The sequence below is a fragment of the Apteryx rowi genome, unplaced genomic scaffold (genome assembly GCF_003343035.1).
Source record: "Apteryx rowi isolate R43461 unplaced genomic scaffold, aptRow1 scaffold_80, whole genome shotgun sequence".
NCBI lineage: Eukaryota > Metazoa > Chordata > Aves > Apterygiformes > Apterygidae > Apteryx > Apteryx rowi.
Window position 1 is genome coordinate 623340 of NW_020451094.1, and position 24442 is coordinate 647781.

Here is a 24442-nt window from a genome sequence, read left to right on the forward strand (position 1 = left end):
AAGACTCCAGGACCGAGGACAATGGAGGCCCAAAATTTAAATGAGTAAAGGACACTGGAAATTATGCAAGAACTACGCAAGTTTTCTGTATAGCTAACAGCATCTTAGCTAAAAAAAAAAAAAAAACTTGGATTTACTGTCACAAAAGAGAGAGAGTTGGGAGAGAGCTTAATGGATCATCAAGTCCATCCCCATTATCAAAAATGGATCATCCGTACCCAACAGGCATTGTCCTGATCTATTCCTTAAAAAGAAAAAAAACAAGAGGGCAAAAAAAGAAAAAAAAGCTTTGCAAGACAGAGATCCCATAGCCTAAAAAATTTATGTATTTATTTTTATAGAGCAAATATCTGTCTCAAGGGATTCAGTGCACTTTGGGAACATTCTTCACAGGAAATAATGTATTCTCTGTAGAATTTGTGGCATGAAACCAGTTATCAGAGAGGAAAATTCACTCTTGTAACATTCACTTAATTGCTGAGTTTCATACCCCGAGTTCCTGGTGGACAGGAGCACTTGAAATGATTGACGAGGTCTATACATGTTCCTCCATTCTGGCAGGGTTGAAACTGGCACTCATCCACTTCATATTCACAGTTGACACCCTGGTATCCAGGCACACACTACCAGAATAAAAGTAAGTGTGAATAATCTTCACGTAACAAATACATTAGCAGCCACCTGAGAAAGGCTAGCACAGAGGAAAAGAACCCTCCATGGGACAGATTTCACCCTCCTTTGTAGCTGTACAACCGTAAGTGATTTCAAGGGCTGCACAGACAGACAGCTTAAACACCCAAGTTAACCGTGTGCCTACTCAACTGCACAGTGAATGTCGGATGTTGAGTGACTTTATTCCTATAAAATATGACAATCAAATCCTGGAACTCTTTAGCACTGAGCTCGCTGTAGAAGTTTTGACTTAAGGTTCACATAAAATTCATCCTTTCCTTCTGGGCATGTGCTCCCAAGATATTCTACCATTCTTAAAAGCCTAGAAAAGTCTGGATGCCATAATCTCTTGGTCCATACTGCTCTGTGCATCAGCTGTAGGAATCAGACAGCAACAGAAGGCATCTCCCACCCTGAGAGGCAAGGGATACCTCACCCACCCAAATAAGGGGAATACAACATTCCTTTGTATTAAAATATATGTATAGTGCATTAAAACATATCTCAGCTAAGAAGTCTCTTAAGAACTCCATCTCCAAGGAGGCATGGAGTTCAAATGACTTCCCACCTTACCCCCTTACAAAGGCACCTCTAATTCAGTCTTAAAAGTCTCTCAGGAGCACTGCTTCTGCCACAGCCAAATTATAAATTATTTCCAGGCATAGAATGCTTTTTTCTCTGTTTGAATCTATTCTACCACTTACATGTGTTTCTAATTTCTTTTGATTCCCCTGCATTACAATCCTCTCAAGTATTTAGAGCTCTTCCTAGTAAATCACTGTGCATTACCTCACACTGGTAACCACCAAGGTGATCCCGGCAGGTAGCTCCGTTCTGGCATGGGCTGGAGTCGCATTCATCCAGCTGCTCCTCACAGTAACTACCGGTGTAACCCACCCGGCACTGACACCGGTGCGTGTTTCCAACATTGAGGCAATGGCCAGAGTGTTGACACAACTGGTCTACTGTGACTCCTAAAACAAAGTTCAATAAAGTGAGCAAACAGGTGAAACACTTGCCATCAGCACTGGTATTTCAGCCAGAAATAAGTATGGCCAGACTCAATGAGCAGAAACCTTTCATTTGAAGAGTTACTCCTTAAACTACAAAGAGACAGAACCACTACTGGCTTCTGAATGGAGTTGCTGCTCCATCTCATTTGGACCATCAACACCAATCCTGGCATGAATTATTTGCACTACTGAATTATTTTACCACTGGCTGGTGAATACGCATCTCCAAGGTGTTACTGTTACAGTACAAAGATTCAATATTGGTATCTAGAATGTTTGCAAAACCTATTGCAAATCCTATTCCTTTGACAGTGAACCTGCTTGTTTAGATTTCCTGAACTGAACGGCATGACACTGTCCATCAACCGGGGCTCCAAGAAGACTCCCAGGAAGATATTCACTTCCAAAATGATTTTTTTTTTAAACGTGCAATATTTGAAGTAGGAAATTACTACTTTGGAGGCCCACAGTATTAGCTATAGCCAAATAGAGGATTTGGTAGCTAGTATTCTCTGACAAAATGCTTAAAAAGATAAGAAGTTACCACATAATTTTCATGTGCAAGGACAGTATGTCTTAATCCTGGTCTGCCTAGGATTTATAATAAAGGCATAAAACCAGCAGAAGGCTTAGAGGAGATCTTATCAATGTGTACAAGTATSTGAAGGGAGGGTATCGAGAGGATGGGACCAGACTTTTCAGTGGTGCCGAGCGACAGGACGCAAGGCAACGGGCACAAACTGAAACACAGGCAGTTCCATCTGAACATGAGGAAAAACTTTTTCACTGTGAGGGTGACAGAGCACTGGAACAGGTTGCCCAGAGAGGCTGTGGAGTCTCCTTCTCTGGAGATATTCAAAACCYRCCTGGAYGCGATCCTGTGCAATGTGCTCTAGGTGACCCTGCTTGAGCAGGGGGGTTGGACTAGATGATCTCCAGAGGTCCCTTCCAACCTCAGCAATTCTGTGATTCTGTGATGTATTTTACAAAAAGGCAGTTCATGTAGAACAGTAGTATTGAAACTGAGACTTTAGAAAATATTCAATTTTTCTTTTCTAATACTTTTATGGTAAGAATTAGCTTCTTATGTCAGGAAGAACCAAGAGAGCCTTGACTCCCAGTACAATCTTGGAAAGATTTTTCTAGCTTTGAAGTGATTGTGAATGACTTCCAAGAGGCCAGGCTCTCTGGGATTTCCGATGCATGCTTTGTGCACAGGGGTACGAGGAAAGGAGGAATGGATTAATAATGCACTGGGAAATGCTTTTAGTTAAAACACCAGAGAGCCTTATTTACCCCTTTGTGAAGCTGCCACCTGGCAGGAGACATTGGGCACGTCACAGTAAGCACCAGTCCACCCGGATGGACAGAGGCATCGAGTCTGGGCTGCATCCTGGATACATGTGCCTTTATTCTTACAGGGAGACTTGCTGCACAGATTCATAAGTGTCTGGAGAGAAAAAAAACCCAAAACATTACACATAACAAGAGCTGCTGGGAACATTATTCAGCATACAAGTTCAAGAAACACAGAAAGGAAACTAGGCTCTGCAGAACTGGTTCCACATGGCATTGGAAAGAAGGGGACAGTACTTCCCTAAAGTAAGCTAAGTGCTTCACTGACAGACTCAAGAGCTCACATTTAAGAGAGAGCAAATGTAAAGAGAAGTAAGCCTCAGATGGCAGCATCATTTCAAGAGTCAGATTATCTCCACGCTTTACTATGCAGAGGGATCTTTAGCTGGCTGGGTTTGAGAAAAATCAGTTTTATCGCAGACTAGGCTTTTATCTTCACAGTTAGCAGGAGGCTTTCAGATATCAACAACAGATGCCCCTTCTTCTCCCAAACTCCCTCCACCTTCACCACTTTTTGAAGATGACAGATGTGTTGCACATTTCAGTCTTTGTTCTTCCCTTTTGTCATTTTTTGTCACCATACATGCTTTTGGCTCCAATGGCTCTAGTATGTTTTCTCTGAATTCTTCCATCTTCTGAGATTCAATTAAAATCTCACAACTGTTTTATAAACTGAAGATGGGCCAGAGTATACTGCATTTCTTGATTCTTTCCATAAAAACAAGTAGTATCCAGAAAAAGACTAAAATTCTCTCAGTAAATCATCATATGAAAGCGGAGTGAGGATTCAGAATAACTCTGTCTGACCTAATATGAATCAGCTACTAACCATCATTTCCTTTTTGACCACTTAGTCTCCAAAGTAATACAGCTATCCGATTGATTTCAAGCTGACTTGAGGGAAGGATGACGTTTTTAAAGAGAGTAGAACTGAGTTTTGGCTGTAAATGCAACTTCAGTTGCAGAAAGTTCTGCTTTTCAGATGCAAACTGTCTCTTCACAAAGATTAAAGAAGAAAATCTATGCTTTCACATGCAACTAAGAAACTTGGAACTATGTTTTATCACATGCATTAGAGTGTGAAGAAGGAAAACACTGAGCCTCTTGCTTCCGCATTGGTAATGAGTAGCTGACTGTTTTACATGCAAATTCCATAACTTATGAATCACTGTCCAATTTTGTTCTGCTTATTTAGCTTTGCTAATTAGGTCAAGCCAGTTTTCCACTAAGACAAGAACTACAGTGTAGCTGTAATCTATAAATCACTGCAATACAGCTTTCAATAGTATTTATAAGCTTAGAAATTTCACATTCCCTGTATAAAATGAGTAACACACTATGATTAAGCTTCTCTCTGAATATAATGCAAGCAGAGAATCAGAATTCTCTCAGAATCCACAGTCTTTAGTTTGGGGAACATTAATCCTTTGCTCAAGTAATAACAAAGCAAATGTAACAGAGGAGGAACTACTGAACTTCACAGTACTTCATGATCACTCTCAGTGCTAGTTCTCCCAGCGAGATTGAAGCAGTTGTGCAGAATACATAATCAGGGTGGCAGAGGGCTGTTTCTTTATACTTCATTACTTTGCATTCACTTCCTCCATTAGCAATACCTAGAAGCAGACCTGACAATTTCGATGTCTAGCAGAATACTTCTAGAAAGCACCCCCAGCCCCCAAGTAAAACACTTCCTCTAACACTCACTGCATTACACAGACACATTAGCATGAAGGAAAATTGCAAAAACCTTATGAAGCTGTAGTGCTTTCCAGTAGTTTAAGACATTCATAGATTTCTTTGTAAAACATGGCAGCAGTCAGATTGCTTAAGGAAGGAAGTCAATGTCAGTGCTTACTGTTCCAAAGCTAGATGTAGTCTCAAATCATTCTTGCATTCTTGCTCTTGGTTTGATAACCACAGAATAAAAAAACAAAAAAAAACAAAAAAACCCCCTGATTTTTAAAATGAAATCAGCATTCTGCTTCCACTGTGATACGCCAAGTTTCACATTTTAAATTCAGCTATTTCTATGCTTAGAACTGAGTATCAAGGCTGAAATCAGATGTATCAATTCTAAAAAGGAAACAGGAACATTGTCAAGACAACATTTTCCCATTTATCCCATAACTCATCTCTTGCAATTTCCTTGTATTTGTGGCAAACAATCAAATTCACATGAATCTTTAATAAGCACTAGTCAGTCATTTATAATATGGGTTTGCAACTCCTATGCTTGCTGTGGAAAACCATAAACACCTGAACCGAAGCCTGTAAGGCTAGAGTATTTTACTGAAGCTGTGAACAGGATGATCACTTCAGTTATTGCCCCCACACTTTTTCTCTGATCCAGATATGGTTATCCTAATTATCACAACCGGCTTTTTATGGGGGGCGAATCTACAGTCAGCCTGGAAGAACAGAGCCACAGCTGCCAGTACAAAAGAGAGCAGTCAAATCAAGGTCCTACTAATCATATCAATATTCTTCCATTCAAGTGGTGTCTATTTTTTTAAACACAGGATGTTGTCTACAACCAGGACAATTTTATGCTTCAAATGAAGTGCAGCCATTTTCAGAGCTAACACCTATTTTTGGTTTTAGAAAACTAATCTAGAAAGCTCCAATAACACCTTCACTCGAAAATAACCATGCTTTCTTCTTCTCTTCATTGTACCCAGTAGACACTGCTTGATTTCTAAAGTTTTGAATGGGGGCACCTGTTTTGTTACAGAGTGGCACTGAACTAAGTTTTCCCTGGGCTAATAGGCCAAAACCGAAGGAACAAGAGCTCTGCCATATTTAGAGATCTGCTCTACCTTGCATCTCACCTGGTAGCGTCTGCTGTTGCACAGTTCAAACAAAAGCTCCCTATGAAAAACAGGCATGACAAAACATCACCCACCTCACAGTTCTTCCCAGCGTAACCCAAAGGACATATACAACGGTACGTCCCTAGGCTGTCCACACAAGAGCCTTTGTTCAAGCAAGGATGTGAATCACACTCATTGATTTCCATGAGGCAGAAGGATCCCGTAAACCCCACTGGACACTGGCAAGTAAAGGAATTGATCCCATCCACACAGGTACCTCCGTTGAAACAGGAACTGCAAGACAGTGAGAACAAAACTAAGCTGACACAAAATGCAGTTAGCTCACAGCCAAAGACAGCACGTAAACATTCCTGAAATGAGGCAGAAAATCAGATTACAGATTACAAACAATATCCATTGGTTAGCTCCTACTAAAGAAGCATAAACCAGATGATGGCAAAGCAATGGGATAAGTTTACTTTTATCTTTACAGGCAAAGAAAGTAAACCAGGGTTTCAGTGAGTCATTTCTTATACCATTAACTTCTCACTTCGTAAAATCTTCCCAGCTTCAATGTCACCACAAACAGTACTATATCATGTATGCACATGGCTTGCTCAAACTGATAAACTTTGTACAAGTCTCCTCAATTTTACTACAAATTCTTGAGAAAAAAGCTGCAAAACAATTTGGCTTTTTTTTTTTTTCAACTTCAAAGGAGTCCAAGGTATGTTTTCTCAAGGAAGAAGTCTGCAGAACATGCAAACACAAGCATGTTCTTTGTTGAACTAAGCGAACACACTGATTTTACTAATTCTCTTTCTCCTCTTCTCATCAGAACCTCAGTAAAGTCCTTGATTTGTAAAACAACCCACATATGCCATGGCTGATTCAAACTGAAGGAGCTATCCCCCGATCTTCTGATCATAAGAAATCCTGCTACAGTAGATGCCCTATGGAGAAATTATTAGAAAAGATAGGGGCAGTGAAACTTCAGGCAAAACTAACTTGTTAGAATTTTTCCCTCCAAAGAAACATGCGCCAGGAAAGTCCTGCTCCTCTGAAAATAACCCTAGATTAGACTCTCAAAATAATCGCTTTGACAAAGAACACAAAAAAAATTCATGTTTGTCATCTGTCTGGTGCACTATCAAAGGGTACTTCCATGAGAGAAGACACTGACTCATCTCTTTGAACTTGAGGTACAAGTTTTAAATATCTGAATTTTGCCTGTGAATATGGTAGAGATATCAACATTAATCTATTTATCAGAGCTGTTCTTCTGCCTTGTGGGCTGAATTCTGTTTTACAAGGAGCAAAAACTGCCTTTTACATTCATGACAGAACAAGGAAAAAAAAAAGAAAGGAACTGTCAATCACTTGGAACATTTCACTGAAATCAGGGACTCCTCCAAGAGAAGATGGCACTCTCTCATAGGAGTCTCACACGTGACAAGGAAGAATCATCTGAACTAAATTCAAATTAGTTAACCATCATGGCGCTCCTAAGGTGGGGTGACTGGTTTAACTTGGCAGAGCTTTGAAAATTGCTACATCCTTCATTCATACCTGCAAGACTGGTTTCTGCCCTGACTGAAAATTAAAACAAAAACAGGATGAACTTCAAGGAAGAACCAGACATTCTGCTAAAACACCCAGCGTACTTCACCTTGATTAAACAACTGTCCTGTGAATCAAACACACCCTCATCAGTGACACAATTCTGTTCTTAAGCAAAAGATGTTAAATACTTCCACCCCTACAACTGCAATTTTATAAGAGACAAGAAAGAAATCTTTTCTTTGTGTGCAGAAAATGCATGAGAGTAGCAAGAGCTTTACATTTATGTACCTCAGCCATTTCTTGTCACTGGAACAGATCAGACACTTTTTTTTTCCCCTAATATTTCAAGATATATTAGAAATTATTTCTGTTTGAGAATCTAAACCTACTTACAACAATCCTATAAATTCTAAAACTAAAAATATGCAGAAAGATGAGGCATCCACAGAGAGTCCTCAAAGAGAGTTTTTAAAAGGTACTAAGTGAACTAATTATTTTGGGGGACAAACTGTTGAACTCAGTTCCACACTTCCATCTTAAAATTAATTTATTTTTTATCTCAACACTGCTAACCCACATCCAATTTGTTAGCATTAAAAGATCTCTCTGCTGATTAAACCTTTCTAGTACAGAATTTGTGCTCCTTCTGGCTGCCACTTCACATCTTTCAAATTCTTCCCCCTTTCCTCCTTTTCGGCTTCCATTATTTGCGGTCAATAACTCAACTCTCAGCTAATTTATTTTTCCTGTGATTCTGAGAGTTGGCCATTGTTTCAAATTTTGCAAGTTTTGTATTTCTCAGCATCGTAACTGTTCATAACCAATCTGTTCTTCTCCCTCCTCTGTATGATAATGCTCCTACCAAAACACAAATTATTTTATTTAAGCTAGCATCTGTTACTGTCTTAATGTTTGTTAAATACTGTCATATTCCTCTTATAATGGACCTAAGCTTCTAACTGGTCTTGCAGGCAGAACACCAACTCTGACAGGCAGCTCTCCTTCAGCTGGTACCCTGCACAAGGCAAGGAAGTTTCCTCTGCCTGAAGCTCAAGTACGTCTCCGTGACAGGAGGCAGGAAAACAGATCCTCATCTTTAAATACTGCTTCTGAGTAGGACTGACTTCAAGCCACGAGTGCACATTGCGTGGTTCCTTCCTCAGCGCACCAGCACAGCGAACTTATCTCACCTCTCAGTGCATTCATCGATGTTGTTCTCACAGTTGGTTCCCTCAAACCCAGGCTGACACTTGCACGTGTAGCTGTTGACGTAGTGGGTGCATGTGCCTCCATTCCTGCATGGTTCACTCAGACATTCGTTGGTATCTGTCTGACATTTATCTCCATGAAATCCAGGTAGGCAGATGCACGAGAAAGAATTTATCCCATCCACACATGAAGCTCCATTTTGGCAGGGATCTAAGATAGAGGCATTACAATAAGTTTCAAAATGGGTAGCAGTGAAAGCCAGGTCTAGAGTAGGAGCTTTTCAGAAAAAAAGGATTACACAGCCTAGAGGGTGACAGCCTACTGACAAGCCTTTCTGAACCGCTTATGGAAGAGATAATCCCAAAGCATTACCAAGAATGGATAACTACTGTATTCCTCCTACTTCCACAACATCCCATCAACCCTAAAGACCCCTAAAGATCACAGTCACAGTAGTTTCTTCTTATTTTGCTCCTTCCACTTTCTGGATTTAAGACCCATTTTCCTCTGTCAGATGCTGCCTCTGAAGCCAGTTTCCTTTTCTACTCTGCATATGTGAAGGCAGGGAAGGGAATGAGGAGGAGGAGGGAGAAAAAGGGGAGACAGGAAAGGGGCAGGGGGAAGAGGTTACTTAGTTTCTTGATCTATGACTATCTTTAAGTACTAATAAAATGCACACTTTAAAATGCAAATAAGCTCAATCAAAAATGTTGCAGTTCAACCTAAGTACAAGATCATTCTGTTCACTGATACATGAAGATAAACAGATGTGAAAGGTAATTAAAGCTCATTTACTGACTGAGAAATATGTTCACATGATAAAAATGTGTTATAAGAGACACCTGCATCCATTTAAAGGTCATCTGACTACTGCAGAGAAAAAGCACATTCAAAGTGAGAGACCTGGCAGCTATATCACATTGTGCCTATGGCAGCCAGCCATTTATGACTGAAGCCAAAAACTGTGCATTAATTTTCTGTGCTGCACATTTACTGAAAGAAAAAGCAGACTACAGTATCAACTCTTCAATAAGTTCATGTTGTTGGAGGGTTTGCTTCATAGATTAAAGACACTTGGCCCAAGCCATGAAAGGTTTCTGTTATGCTAAATGAAATCAGCTGTAGCAGTAATTTGAAATTCTTCTTCACCCTCATGGGTGTGCTGTGTAACAGATGACACTGGATGAATCTCAACTCTCACATTCAGGAATGGAGAGAGATTTTCTAGTTGTTAAAAAGAGGATGATAAATACTTTAAAAATGTATATGTCTTCAGACACCCATATAAGACCTAACAGGACTGGCAATAATTTTGTTAACTTCAGCAAACAAAGCTTTGGATAGATGAACCAAATTAAAGTGACACTTTTTGTACTGTATCTGTTTGCTCAGAAAGAGGCAATCAAAAGCCAGATGCCTTAAACTTCTTTCAACAGTGCTGCTTTGGGGATCCCCCATGATAGCTTTTACTAATGTACTTGTTCAGATCTTTCTATATAGCAGTCACAAATTTCATTTTTTTCAGTGCAAAACAGCTCTCTAAATTCATACCTAAAGTCTTAAAGACTTTGGTTTGTTTTTAAGCTATTCCAATAAAAACTATTCCTTTTCTTTCTTTTTTCCTTTTCTTCCTCAAAGAACCAGCCAATTACAAAAACATGACATTGTGAGCAACTCCGAGGTTTCATAGAGCACTCTTCAAATAGTAACAGATGAACTTTAAACATATGACACTTTTCAGGAGACTCTGATTTTATCTGATGATGATACAGAATATGCCCAGCAAGAAAAAGAACTTACTATGTATTTTGTTTCCTGTGTGCACAGCACAGTCAAGCACATGATATAAAATGTAAAAAACGAACATTTACTTTCTCATAATTTAGACAATTTCAAGAGACATTTGTATCTGGGCTATCCTCATGCAACTGATACTTACTCTGGAATAAGAGTGCCTTCCTGCTGCTTAATTTGCTTTCAAATATGGATTAACCGGAACAGTAACCAGACACTCTTCTTCCAGAATATTAATTTCAGACAGGGACATTTCAGGAAAGGCTGCTGTACCTTATATTCCCACCACACCTTAACCAAGCTTATCTTTGAAATACCGGCAAGTCCTGCAGTGTTACTTTAACTTTGTATATTAAAATTTCAGGCAAATTTTTTTAATTCTTCATTTACCAGTGTTCCTTAATAAAGTATGTAAACTGTAAGGACTGTTTCAACTTAAGAATCTGAGAATAACTCCTACTATCAGTTAGAATACTTAAGTCCAATTATAGGAGCTAAACATGACAGACTGTCTGTCTCAAATGTGCAAGTCTTAAAAAGCTGGTTTTTTGGTTTTTTTTTTTTTTTTGTAAGGTATTATAAAGAAACCATTTCAAGTATCTGTCAAATAGTAGTTACCACTGGTAGTGCAAAGTTATTTCTAGGGAAAAGGGGTAAACACAGAACAACCCACTGATACTCACTTGAAAGGCAGTCGTCAATGTTACTGTCACAGTCTCCTCCAGTGAAGCCTGGACGACATTCACACAGGTAACTGCCTTGAATATTATGGCACAGAGCATGATTTTTGCAGGGCTTTGAGAGACATTCGTCAATGTCCACTGTACATCGCTCCCCTGAAACATGGAGAGTCCGCAAGTAAGATCCCCCATTATGTCAATGGTCAAAAGGCTCTGTACCAGCACGGCTCAGAGTTGAAAGTAAAATCTGTCACCCATCCATGTTACCTTCCCAGCCAGGGGCACAGAGGCAGGTATAGCCTTCAGAGTCAGGAGATTCTTGGCAAATTCCTGAGTTCTCACATGGATCAGGGGAACAAGGAGCCACCACCACCTGGCAGTTCACACCTGGAGAGCAGAAGGGGAGAAACAAAGAGCAGACTGCTAAGAGCCTAGTGCTTCTTGGAAGAATGAATACAGCGACTGTAACTTGCATGATTATCCTGCAAAGCAGTGGACGGCATTTCCATTTTTGGAAAATCTCAGCAGCAGAAAGAAGAGACCAGAGCACTCCTCATGGGCTCACTGGGTACAAGCAGGAGGCAGCCATGGTAGTTCCAAGCAACACAAGTTATTTTGAGGGGAGTGACAGGAAGCTAAACTCAGTGCAGTGAGCTGTCGAGAAGGACAGAGAGGCAGGAGGCTGTAAAATTTCAGCCCAAGAGAGATAAAGGCTAAAAGCCTGCTTGCAGAGGAGACATGCAGTGAGTGGGAAAGGCCCAAATATGCAGCTAGTACTGCTTAAACGAAGCTTTAGTCTTCTTTGACATCTTTGTCCACTATTCTTCTAACCACATCTTTCTTTTTATTTGTTCCTCTTCTATTTTTGTATTACCCTTATAACCCAATTCTAACATTATGTTCTTTCACTTTTTCCTTTGACCAGTTTTTGTAAAGTAAATGCTGTAAGAACTCACAGTTAGTGATTTATTCATCCACTGCACAAAACCATCACCAGCGTTTCTAGAAAGTGCTACAACCAAGCATAGCTTTTTCATCCAAGTTTAGCCTATCAAATTGCAATGCACTGTACATTAAACAAATTGTTGCCTGAAAAACACTTCTTGCAGAGTAAGACAAACTCACTGTCTCACTTAATGCCTAGTTGCTTTCACGCAGCAAGTTACAGTACTTTTAAATTTGAACTTTATCTGAACTTTGTTATCTGAAAAAAGAAAATGTTATGTTTCTGGAGTAGCCTTATTCCCCATTAAGGGGTTTCCACACTTTGGAAAATTAATCTGAACTAAACTGCATTAAACTTGCTGTAAATTAATGCCCCTTCAATTCTCAATGCATTTATATAGCTCAGTTAAACTTTCTTACCAAGTAAATTAAACTGAACTGCAACCAGGACATTTCTTAATAAGAATATCCAAGCAAGAATTAAATATGGTTTTACTAAGCATTCTACTACCACATCGTGTATATAAGAAATCAACTGTAGTTTAACTTCATGTAACCATGGCATTTACCTTTTCCTTCCTACTTCCATGAAGTTTAATGAAAAGATTAAAATGACAATAAGGGTGTAATGAAGTGGAAAGATAAAGAGAACAGAAGCTTCTGTCTGAATTTTCACCTTTGAATCCTTTCCTACAGGTGCACCTATATCCATTCAACAGATCCTCACAAGTTCCTCCATTCTGGCAGGGGTTTGATTTACATTCATTCCCTTCTGTTGAACAGTAATCTCCTATCCAGCCTGGGTCACAGACACACTTGTACCTTTAAAAGCAAAAACAGCAGCAATTTTAGAGCATTCTGAAACAACTCTTCTACCACCCACTTTCTCCTGCAGATGGTCTTTGAGAGAAAACCAGAAGACTTGTCTTTAGAAGAGTCCTAAGTTACATTTATATTGCTTACCCTAGCTGTGTATTTTCCAAAATATTGAAAATAAACCTACCATTAAAGCCACATCCCATTTTGTTATAATTTTCACAGAGTGCTCAGTTAACCCGCAACATGTTTCTTTTCTGATAAGACCATCTCAACACATTTAGAGAGAGGCAGAAAAAACAAAAAAGATTTAAAAAGGGGGTGTGGGGGGGAACAATAGGTTCCAAAAACAAAGAGACTGATTTAATACAAACTAGTGGCTACAAATGAAAACAGCTGGCTGGGAGCAGCAGCGACTTACTCTGTCTCGCTTCGAAAGCTGAAGCAGGACAGCACTCCACCCACATGACGCAAAATCCAGGACTCGGTGAATCACCCTGGACTCAGGCCACACAACAAGCACACTGGTCTCCCTCCCCATAGTGCAAACAAGTCTTATTTTTATCTGGCACCCAGCACAAGGTGCAAATGGGCATAAATCTGAGTGCAGGCGACAGAAGACAGATGAGATGAAGCAAAGGTTTTCCAAGCTTATGTGGAGGCTGAATTAGAAAAAAAGACAGTCTTCCCGTTAGCTCCAGAGAAAGTGCTGAATCCTGCCCTAGAGAGCAATCTGCAGTGGTAAACCACTTCCTTGCCCAAGTGCCGGCAACCCTTCCCAGGGCACAGCACAGGTCTGCGAGCCACCACTGTCCACTGGGGACCCCCCAAACAGTTGGGGAGTTTTACAAATATGAGCCTTCCCTCCCTACACCTGCCAACGCCACGGGCCCGACGCTCCCAGAGCCCAGGCCATTCATTTACCACAGGCTCATCATTAGCAAAAAGGAGTCTCAGTTCAAGGCTCCTGACCTCAGCATTTGGTTTTCCTGGATGGGAAGATTCACAAGCAACTGCTGCCATCAAAATGGCCAGAAAGAACTTTTCTTTCTTCTTTCAGGCACGCAACAGCGTGACTAAAACTGATGGAATCAGCCTTGGATAAACTGTACTAGGCAAGCACTGCTCAGCAATAAATCTGATCTTGAGAAAGTTGCTAGAGGAAACCGTCAGAGGCCAACTGCATGTCATCAATCCACTGACTCAAACAAAATGTCTTGCTTAAAAAGGAATGCTTTCCCTGGAAATGTAATGACTGATTTTGTTTTGGGCAAAATGTTAAATAAATTTACAGAAGGAACAGGAGGAAGATGGAGGCATGAGCTATTAATTTGTGCCTTCCCCTTGACTTTCCATACTGAGCTCCTTTTCTAACCCTTGAAGAGGTACCTTTATCTAATCCCCTCTAACTGGCTGTTAATCATAACTTTCCCCAGCTGACCTTCTGATGCTGTTCTCCATCTCCCAGTGAACTGTCAAAAAAGTTATTTGCTTGTTCTTTAATACAGAGTATTTGGGTAGCAAAAAGGCAGTAGCCACAAAGACATGACAGCCTCTATGCTCCACATTTTTGAATTTGATGGAGTAGGTTGCTGCTGCTCACAAAAAAAAAAAAAAGTGGAACCATTTCTTTATTTTACTTTTCTGCTTACTTGAATGACACAGAATCCTCCTTCAGATGGTGGCAGACCACCCTTGCTACAGGCCCATGCAAAGACAGCAAAGAATACAAAACAGAGACAGAAAAACCAACTTTGAAACAGCACAGACTGCAGCTGGTGACTAAAGGTCTATAGCTTATTGTGATCATGTCATGGGCAATGGATAAGTTTGGATCCTAAGTTAACTGAGAAATTAGAGAAAAATCAGAAGCCTCAAGTCACAAACTCTGGGCAAAACAAAAAAATTTACAAGGCAGCAGAAAAATTTGAGTTTGTCATAGATGGGCACCCTAAAAAAGTCATGCTGCTAGGAAGATTTTACTATTTGCAAATGGTGTGTTTAGCACTGCACCAGGAATGCACAGAAGAAACCCCGTTAAAAAATCAGTTTTCAAACATGTTTAACAGTGCCCTCCTCATATGATCAGGTGGCTGTTTTTAAAACTACACATACGGTTTGGATTTGCTTTTGCACCCAACACTCAAAAGACTTTGTGCTGGGGGCATAACCATAGCCTCATGAATATTCATATTCCTGTACTACTTCTAAAATAAGGATTTCAAGGCATGAAATGTGACAGTAAGAACTTACCCACTAGTAACATGTGTGCAGTTGCCATGTACGCAGGGATTACTAAGACAGCTATCTGCCTGTGATTGACAGTGAGGATGATGGTAACCTTCAGGACACACACAGCGAAAGCCATTGATCTCATTTATACATGTTCCACCATTATGACAGGGGCTGGATGTACATTCATCAATATCCACACTACATCGGGGGCCTATAAAAATATTATTTATTAAATAGTATTTCTTATAAAAACGTTTACTTTGCAAGTTTGCAAGAACAAATGTTGAGAGACAGTTCAGTAAAACCAATGTAGAAGGACAGATCTCGCGTGCTAGAGTGACTTTAACTTCAGCTGAAAGCAACAGAAGCATTTTTGAAAGACAGTAATTTTCTGTGCCTGGAAAATAGCATTTATACTTAACAAGTATTTATAGACCATTCAAGAATCTCAATAGAATTCCATTAATAATAATTAGTTAATAATAGGAAGACAAAAATCACTTAATTGTATCATGCTTGGAACAAACCTCTTGAGCTCCACTTGTCAAAGCCCTGCTGTTCTGCACTGAAGTAGCCACCCTTTGAACAACCAATACTGCTATTCTCTCTGCAGTAAATATAGTTCTTGTGGTTTATTGCGTAAAAGGAAATGTAAATAACACTGTTTCCTGTTTTGCCTAGTCTCTGTTTACTGTGTATGCCTGGACTGCAAGATCCTTAAAGCAGTGACCATAAGACCTTGTGAGGCTGGAAAACTAGGCATTTTGAGCCTAAGGAAAGAAAAAAGTAATGAGATTCCAGGCATGCCTGCTCTTTGAAGACTGAAAAATGCCAATTCATCAAATTACAGAAGTATTTTAAGAGTATAACAGTAAGGAGTCCAGTAGAAGAACAAATATTACAGGCAGACAAAAAGAAAGACTGTTCTGTGGGCTGGACAGTACCAACATGCCAGAGCCAACGGAAGGAACTCCAGAAGTTTAGAGATGCACACAACACATGAAACATCTCAGTGCTGTTTCTAATGCATTTCAGATCAATTCTAATTAGAATCATTCAGTAACAAACAGTAACAAACGTGATGAGAAAACTGTTAGAAACAGTACTGATTGCCCTGAGACAATTATTTTATGAGCATATTATCCAAGATGGCTCAAAACATATTATGTCCATTATAAATAACACTGAGATATGCTTTAGTCATCAGAACTGGTCCTGGTGTAGATTTACAGATCTGAGCACCAACCTGCAAGGGCATAAAAGCTTCTTTTTTCAGTCTTGTTTGCACAGTATTACGTAAGTCCTTATGATTTAAAGGGGAAACAGATGACATTATGAAATAGAATTACTGAAAAAAACAGGTTATTCAGTTGGAAACTTCAGAGTGGAAAGAACTCACTAATGTGTTCACTAGAACACTGAATTAATGTTTTTCACTCTCAGAAAGAGAAACACTGTTCATAGTCAAAGACCAAGATACTCTTCAAACACACACCTGTCTATACTGTTCAATATTCCCTGTTCCTGGAAAGAAGCTGTAAACAATAAACCAAAGTCACATGGATTTATTTGTTATAAAACTGAGAACCATGAATTGGACTTAATTACCTGACAAGAATGGCACTTCACAGCACAGATTAGGACATTTCTCTGCATGGTAAAACTTGGCTTTAATGTAAGATGCTGAGATTCAAAGATTAGAAGGATTTACTGAGATACTAACCGAGTCCCTTGTCAGTATGCAAAGAACAGCTTCCTTAGCTACGAGACAGGATAACTATCTTCAAAACAACTCAAAGCCATCAGGTAGCTGACTTTACCTGTAAATCCAGGTTTGCAAGCACAGTTGTAGCGATTAATGCCATCGATACAGTCCCCGTGAACGCAGGGGTTACTTGCACAGTCATCAAAGTTATTTTCACAGTTCACTCCTGAAAAAAAGTTAGAGGAGGCTAAATGTTACAAGATGGACAACAAAATTATTTCCTGGGGAAACAGCCAAATTAAGAATCCTGTCTACTTTGAAGTTACATAGGGATTGGTGCAATTTATACAGGTGATGATACAGAAGCAGTATGACACCGAGAAATGTCACCTGAATCAATGGGTGCTGACTATGACACTGAACTTGTCAATAAATGCTCACGCAAAGAAATAAGCCATCTTGAACATCAGATCTATTTTTTCAGCAGATATATCTGCAGGCTTGAATTTTGGGGGTAAAGAGGAGGTAAATTCTTTCAAGATTGGCTGCATTACCAGTGAGGGTTAGACAATCCACACAAACACAGGAAAATGCAGCAAGCACAATTAATGTGAAGAAAATACAACCTCCTTAAACTCATACCATAAGCAAATTCAGCACACATCAGAGCAGACACAAGAGCTAATCAAATACTTGAATTCTATTAGAATTCAATCCTTCCACTTTGCGCATTATGTACCTGAAGTGCCCAGCAAACAGTTGCATTGGTAGCCATTCACCAAATCAATGCAGCGCCCTTGATGGAGGCAGGGGTTGCTGTGGCATTCGTCTATCTGCTCACTGCATATGGCACCCATGTAGCCAGGATTGCATATACATGTGTATGAATCAATTCCATCTTGACATTCACCATGGTGGCAAGGATCAGGATCACAGTTGTTGATATTCTCCTCACACAAAAGGCCAGTAAAACCTAAGGAAAAATGATCAACAGGAGTAATTAAGTAATTAAGGTAAACTGGCATGATGCTGTACTGAATATAATGCAGACATAGAAAGTAGCATTAAAAATCAGCAAAGTGGCATACAGAGCATAAAGGGTATCTGGGCATCTCAGCTGTTGTCCATGTCCCAGCCCTGGAAAACAACAGACTCTTCCACTGCTCACAGCATTTTACAGAACATCTTGCATGGAGAATTCTGGCATCAGAAGTGGTCACCTTCACTATATTCAAAACACAGCAGCAATGAGAGGAAACACATAAATCACCATCAGAACTATTACTTGCATCAATATCAACTATCTGAAGGCACTCTCTTGTCATTATTTCCTCTATACAATAATCCAAGGGATGTGACTTTTTCCTTACAGGAAATTACTGCAAAGATGCTGCAGAAACCTTCCCAAGGGAGCTCCTTGGGCTCACATCACAGCTTCTGCAGCTCTACTTATTAAAAAGAAAAAAAAAAAAATCTCTTGCCCCTCTCACTGGAAAACCTTTCAATAACTCCAATCATGCACCAACTGCAGATTTATGAAAGACTGAAAGCAACCTCTTCACTTATGAGCAATGAAACAAGCAGAAATTTGGCCCGTTTCATTCTGCTTCAGCTGGGAAACATCCTGAGCAACAGAGGAGGACAGAATCTATTCAATGGGAGGGCTTTAAAAAGAAAAAAAAAAAATCTGGAATGATTAAAACAGCAGACAACTCCCTCAAGAGCCCCGTTTTCCACGATAGAGCAGAGCTCTATGGAACAGGGACAATTTAAGAGAAATGATTTTGAGATGAGGTTTTGGAGCTCATTCTGCCTTCCAGCAGCTGGAAAAAAGGAAGGTAGAACTTAATATTTCAAGCATTAGCTGGAGACTGATACAAACTAGGCTGCAGGGAATTTCAACAGCTGAAGAGTGATTCTCACCTGAGTATTATAACTGGATAACAGGCTCCCCATTTCTCATACAGGTTTGTAGCTAGTTCTCTGGTCAAACATACCAGGTGACGGCTAACTTTTCCAAGCTCTGCGAACGTATGCATGGATGAATGGGTGTGGAAATAGGCGGGGAGAGAGAAGGGAAGCTAGTTAGAGAAATAGATATAAAAAGATGTTAGGGAAGGGAGAAAAACAAACCGAGAAGAGGACGAGCAGTGGCAAAAAACAGAGGGCAGAGGAAGAGAAAAGAAAAAAGACCTAAGACAACTGAAGAAAAGGAAAGCCATGATCTACCACTGGGAAGGAGAAGTGGAATAATGCCAGAAGGGAAAGAAAAGACAAAAAGCAAGCAATAAATAGAGCTATCTGTACAGCATTTGGCCAAACATTCTGCAGTTTTCAATCAGTTCTGCAGCTGGTGATTATCATCAGGGAACACATAAATCACTCATATTTATGAGACAGAATAATAACATATTCAAACATTATTTTCCCGTAACTGAGCTGCCCCATGATGAATTCTGTATTTCAGTCTTATAGAAAGCTAACTGCCATATTAAATATGATACCTAGTATACATTTGTCCAAAAAATTATTTCCTTGCCTCCTGTTGTAGCTCATCTGAAATGCTTCAGTACTATAATCACAATTTTTTTTTTTAAGATTTCTTAACTAAACATATCTTAGTGAGATATGAATTTGCTCTTAGCAGAGTTAGATTAGAAAAAATTCTTGAAGAATATAGAACAAACGAATCCCTTAGAGTGCACGGAAAGAAGTCCCAGTACAGACTCCCTCCTCAGTTTTCAGCCAGTGTACCTAACCAGGAATGTTACTAAGAGCTGCTGCACCAGTAACATTTGGTTGCTTTCAGCCCGTTCCTTGAAAATGCTCCGTATGCCATGTGCCTCCATGGAGGAAGAATTCCCGCCTCCTTTTCTGGGAAGCCCAGAATTTCCGTACATAGATGATTCCCAAATAGCTCTGGGCCCTAATTCAGAACATGCTTTTCAAGGTGCAGCTCTCCAGATTATCAGGAACAGGATACAGTGCTGTCTCTTCCTGTCAGTCCTTTAGCAGAACACTTTCTCCTGCGTCTTTAGAGCAAAAATGATCATCCACTACACAAGCCAGAACCTTCCTAGGCCCAGAAAGCTCTGCAAAGAGTTAATAAAGCAGCTCTGCACTCTCAGTGAATGAAAGCAACCAGACCACACACTAGCTTGAGAAAGACTTTCTAAGATAGCTTCCAAGTTCAGAGCAGACTTAAGCTTTTCTTCTTTTTGCAAGTGTCAGCTTATTCTGTCACACACAGTAATCAAAAGGAGAATCTTAACAAGAATAATTACTCCTCTCTTGATTAGAACTATTTCATTCCCCTACTTGCAACATATTCATTGCTTTTTGGGGCACGTTATTGGGGGTGAGGGGTGTAAAAAGAGGAGGACTTTTTAGGCTAACTTCTGTTATATTCTGTACAGTGCAGAATAAGTTACTGAAGCCAAACTAATTGGCTTTAACAACTTGATTTTGGAATGACTCAAAATGAGAAGAAATGCTCATGAACCTAACCAGCCTAACAGTACCTTTCTGGGACAGAGGCAGCTCCGTGAACTATTCAGCCTCCTGCCTAATGGAAGAGCTAAAGCCAGTGCATTCCACACCTGGTCATACTGAATCTGTGTCATGAGCCACCATTAACTGAAAGCAATCAAAAGTCACCCATCTTTACTGAGAATTAAAGTGTAACAGCTCTGAACTGCCCACACCCTCTTATCTGACCAGATATAAAAGCTACAGTTGAAATATATCAACATCGCTCTTAGAGGTTCTAAGACAACAAAATCCTATAATTAAACCTGACACTTCCTAACATACAATTAACCAAGGAAAGAAGGAATTAAGTACATTCAAAAAACCTGAGTTCCATCCACAGCTCTGTCAAAATTTCTGTATGATGCTTTACAAATCATTTAAACTACATTCTGCCAGGTGGCTACTGTGATACTTCTTCCAGTGCACTCAATTTTTACTGCACTTAAATCTTCCACTTTTGATATAAAATACTCTGAAGCAACAGAAATAAGAATACACAATAGTATGGTGCTGTCCATCTCTTGTTCTCCAACTGAATAATATATACCGCCCCAGAAGAAAGAAGGGAAAACCACAGACAAAAGGCTTCACGCTGCTGTTTTTCCATTCAGGGATTCCATAATCAACACAGAAGAAGCTGTCACTTTCTGGGAAACAAGAGATGGGACTGAAAGAGGGAGGCCAGAACTCTCTTCAGTTGTTAACTCACTGCTGTCACATGTCAAAAGATTTCTGTACTTAAGTGCTACTGCCTGCTGCAAAGGAGTAGACAAAGCTTTATGACAAATGAGAAGTTTTTCAGAGAAAGAGAGAACGCTGACACTTCTTTGACCACCCCTATATTTAGGTTGCATGCAATTGCCAGTCCAGGGGCTTGGAACGTGAGACTAACCTGTGGCGCACTGGCACTCATAGCCATTGGGATGGTCAATACATTTGGCTCCATTGAGACATGGCGTGCTGGAGCAGTCATCTATATCAATCTGACACACGGCACCACTGAACCCTGAAAGGCAGAAAAAGATGAAAATCCAGAAGTAATTTGAAGTGTTTACCTAACAGCTGCACAGTCAGGAATTACTTACTAGCAAATCCTTAAAGCCACCCAAATATAAGATCAGTAAATCTAAGCTGGATTGCATCATTAATCACACACACCACACCCTTGGGAGACTGGTTCCTCATCGAAACCATCAGACAAAACTGTTTCTCTCTTCCAGGTCAAAGGAGCAGGAGCAACTTGAAAACAGAGTTGGCCAAGGCAAACAGAAACAAAGCAAACCGAGCACAAGTGGTGTCCACCACTGACCAGCAGGCCTGCCTAAGAAACTGAGAGGCCATCAATAAAATAAAGGGAAAAATTTTCCAGCAATCAAAGCAAGTGACTGTCACTGAACAATAACGCATTCATTACTAAAGCCTCCAGACTAGAATTACTACAGCAGCGTGGGACATGTAGTACAATGCAGCTCTGTATCTTTCAATACATATCTTGAAATAGTCAATAAACTATCAGTAGGTTATGTCACTTATGATGCAGATCCCTAGGCACTTCAAGCAAAAAATCAAAAGCTTCAGGAATGTTTCCTGAGGGAAAGAACCAAAGGAAGAGTGGGATAAAAGCCAGAACACCATTACTCAATAAGAAAGGATGCAGAGCATGCTTTTGTCAAATATATTCTGATCTCAAAACTTTTTGCGAGCCACCAGGAACACAAGTGATGTTTACTCTATAGCTAACATTGATCCCTCAGCTCAGCATTTACCCCTCTTTTGTAAAGTGGGGACCTAATCCACCTCCCTCCTCATGCAAGTAACATAAGCTATACTGATGGAAAGGTTTATAGGCAGAAGCCTATAAACCTCAAACACAGGAGAAAAAGTATGCAGAGGCTCTGATTTTTAATATATGCTTATAAATATTACTCTATATCTCACTATGATATCCACAGTGACAGCAGTTCTTGCTGCTAACCACCCTTTAACAAGAGATGCCCAACTGTAAATTCCTCAAGTCACCCAGTTACAGGCACAATCTTACTGCAACCAGATAGATATTTATTCTTTTTACCAGTGATTGCAACTAACTTGTTCAAACAGATGCGGCACTAGGACCACAAACACTCACAGGAAATGTACTGTCCATAATCTTTCACTGGTGATCTACTGATTCTTGGTAAGCTGAAGCAGGAAAAACTTCCAGAAATAAGTACTCACCAGGAGGACACACACAGAGGAAGCGGTTGACTTTGTTGAGACACTCTCCATTGTTCACACAGGGATTACTTAGGCACTCATCAATATCTTCTTCACAGTGAATACCTTTAAATCCTGTAAAAAAATAATAAGAGGTGACTGGAGGCGTTAGAATGTGCCCCTGAGACTCAGACTGCCGCTTTCATCAGTGCTGAAAGTCTAAGCCTAGTTTAACTGCAGCAGAGTTTACAGAACCTCTGAGGTTAGAATGTACATTAAGGCTGAAAATGGATGTTGAAAGGGCATTTTTCAGTTGTTAAAATAAATATCTTGCATGTGCCCATTTCATCAACGGTAACAGATGAACAAGTTTGTACCACATTCAAATCTAATACTTTCTTCCATATGGCAGGCGGTTATGTTTTAGTGTTTTCGAAAAGATCATCAGTAGATTTAGGCAGGCACCAATACAAAGCAATAGGTAAAGTAAAGCAGACATTTCAAAAAAAACCCCTTAAGCTAAAATTAATGACAGAATAGAAAGACAATTTTAGGAGAATTTTAGGAAAAATTTGGGACTAGAGTTCCATTTCTCTTCAGAGATTAGATATTAACAAACTTATTTTAGTTTTCATGGTATCAGCTGATCACCTGCAGGGGTCACAATTCTTTCACTATACTTCATATGACTGTGCAACCGTCAACCTGCACTTTTTTTTTTTTTTAATTTTATTACTTTTTATCAGAAGGCAAAATAGCAGACTATACAGATCATTGGCATGTTGGACACGGTATATTTTATAAGCAAGATTTCAATCAGGTAACATTTTTTATGGTTAGCTCCCCAGGTAAATGGAAGATTGCATGATTTGGGATATTTTAAGCAACAAAACCCCAAAAGACAATCACACTCTTTTATCCAGAACCATAATATACATACCTCAGAACATGGTCATTCTTTTAAAGTTTGCACCTGCTTTGCTTAAACTAACATAAATTTCTGTTCGCATGCTTTAAATAGGTAGAGTAACAAACATGTTCATGTGTATTCCAGCTTAGAAGACAAACTTCATTCACTGATGTCAGAGATCGCTTTCTCCCTCCCCACACAAACCGCCAAGTCCTTCTGGGTGGTATTGCCCCGGCCAGCCCTCTCTCACCGCTTCATTTAGCCTCACCCCATCGCAGCTTTGCTTTCCACCTCGGCAGAGCTGGCAGCCTTTCCTGTGCTCCACCTTCTGAGTTTTTCCACCTTTGCTGGAAGCCCCATCTTTGTGAGAAACTCGCCTCACCTGGCATACAGAGACATGTGAATCCTCCGATTTTATCCAGACAGGTGGCATCGTTCTGACATGGATTAGAGTGGCATTCGTTGATGTCCATTTCACACCGAGGTCCTGTATAGCCCTTCAAACACTCACAGTGGAAAGAGCCTTCTGTGTTTACACATTTCCCGGCATGTTCACACGGATTGCTGTTTGCTGCAAGAAAAATAAATATCTGTGTCAAAACCTTTCCTCTGAACAGGAAAGCCACAGGAACCTTTATTAGTCATGATCTTTCTAACGCCATTCCTTTCTGGCAAGTAATACAGGGGAAAGGACTGTTCAATTCTGGTCCATATTGCTAACAACAGTTCTTAAAGGGAGAGCATCAAGTGACATGGATTAGAAAACTAACGCTGCTTTGAAGGCCTCATCTCTAGGTTAACTTTTCCATTTACTTCACTCCTGATGCTAACAGGATGCTGCCAAGGCCAGAAAACCACCAAACTAGTCCTTCCAGCATTTTCAAAAAGGAACTGCACTCTTGTCCAAGGCAGACTGAGGAACAAAATTCACAGAAATGCTTTTTTTTCTCCCAATACTTCTATGAATCCTGGTTAGGTATTACCTTCACAAAGCACACTCTACA

The 24442-nt window shown here is 40.0% G+C and overlaps 1 protein-coding gene across 1 annotated transcript in view; it reads right to left on the reverse strand.

The window, feature by feature from the left end:
- NOTCH2 (notch 2) overlaps positions 1-24442 on the reverse strand; it is a 95369-nt gene that overhangs the window by 20537 nt on the left and 50390 nt on the right. Inside the window, exons 9-22 of the mRNA XM_026089164.1 lie at positions 23821-24009; positions 22550-22663; positions 21225-21338; positions 17541-17774; positions 16917-17027; positions 15115-15307; positions 12722-12867; positions 11368-11487; positions 11104-11256; positions 8608-8836; positions 5947-6148; positions 2982-3135; positions 1462-1646; positions 491-623 (exon numbers count right to left, since the gene is read on the reverse strand). Coding sequence (XP_025944949.1) covers positions 491-623; positions 1462-1646; positions 2982-3135; positions 5947-6148; positions 8608-8836; positions 11104-11256; positions 11368-11487; positions 12722-12867; positions 15115-15307; positions 16917-17027; positions 17541-17774; positions 21225-21338; positions 22550-22663; positions 23821-24009 — 2277 coding nt within the window. The remainder of the gene's footprint in view (positions 1-490; positions 624-1461; positions 1647-2981; positions 3136-5946; positions 6149-8607; positions 8837-11103; positions 11257-11367; positions 11488-12721; positions 12868-15114; positions 15308-16916; positions 17028-17540; positions 17775-21224; positions 21339-22549; positions 22664-23820; positions 24010-24442) is intronic.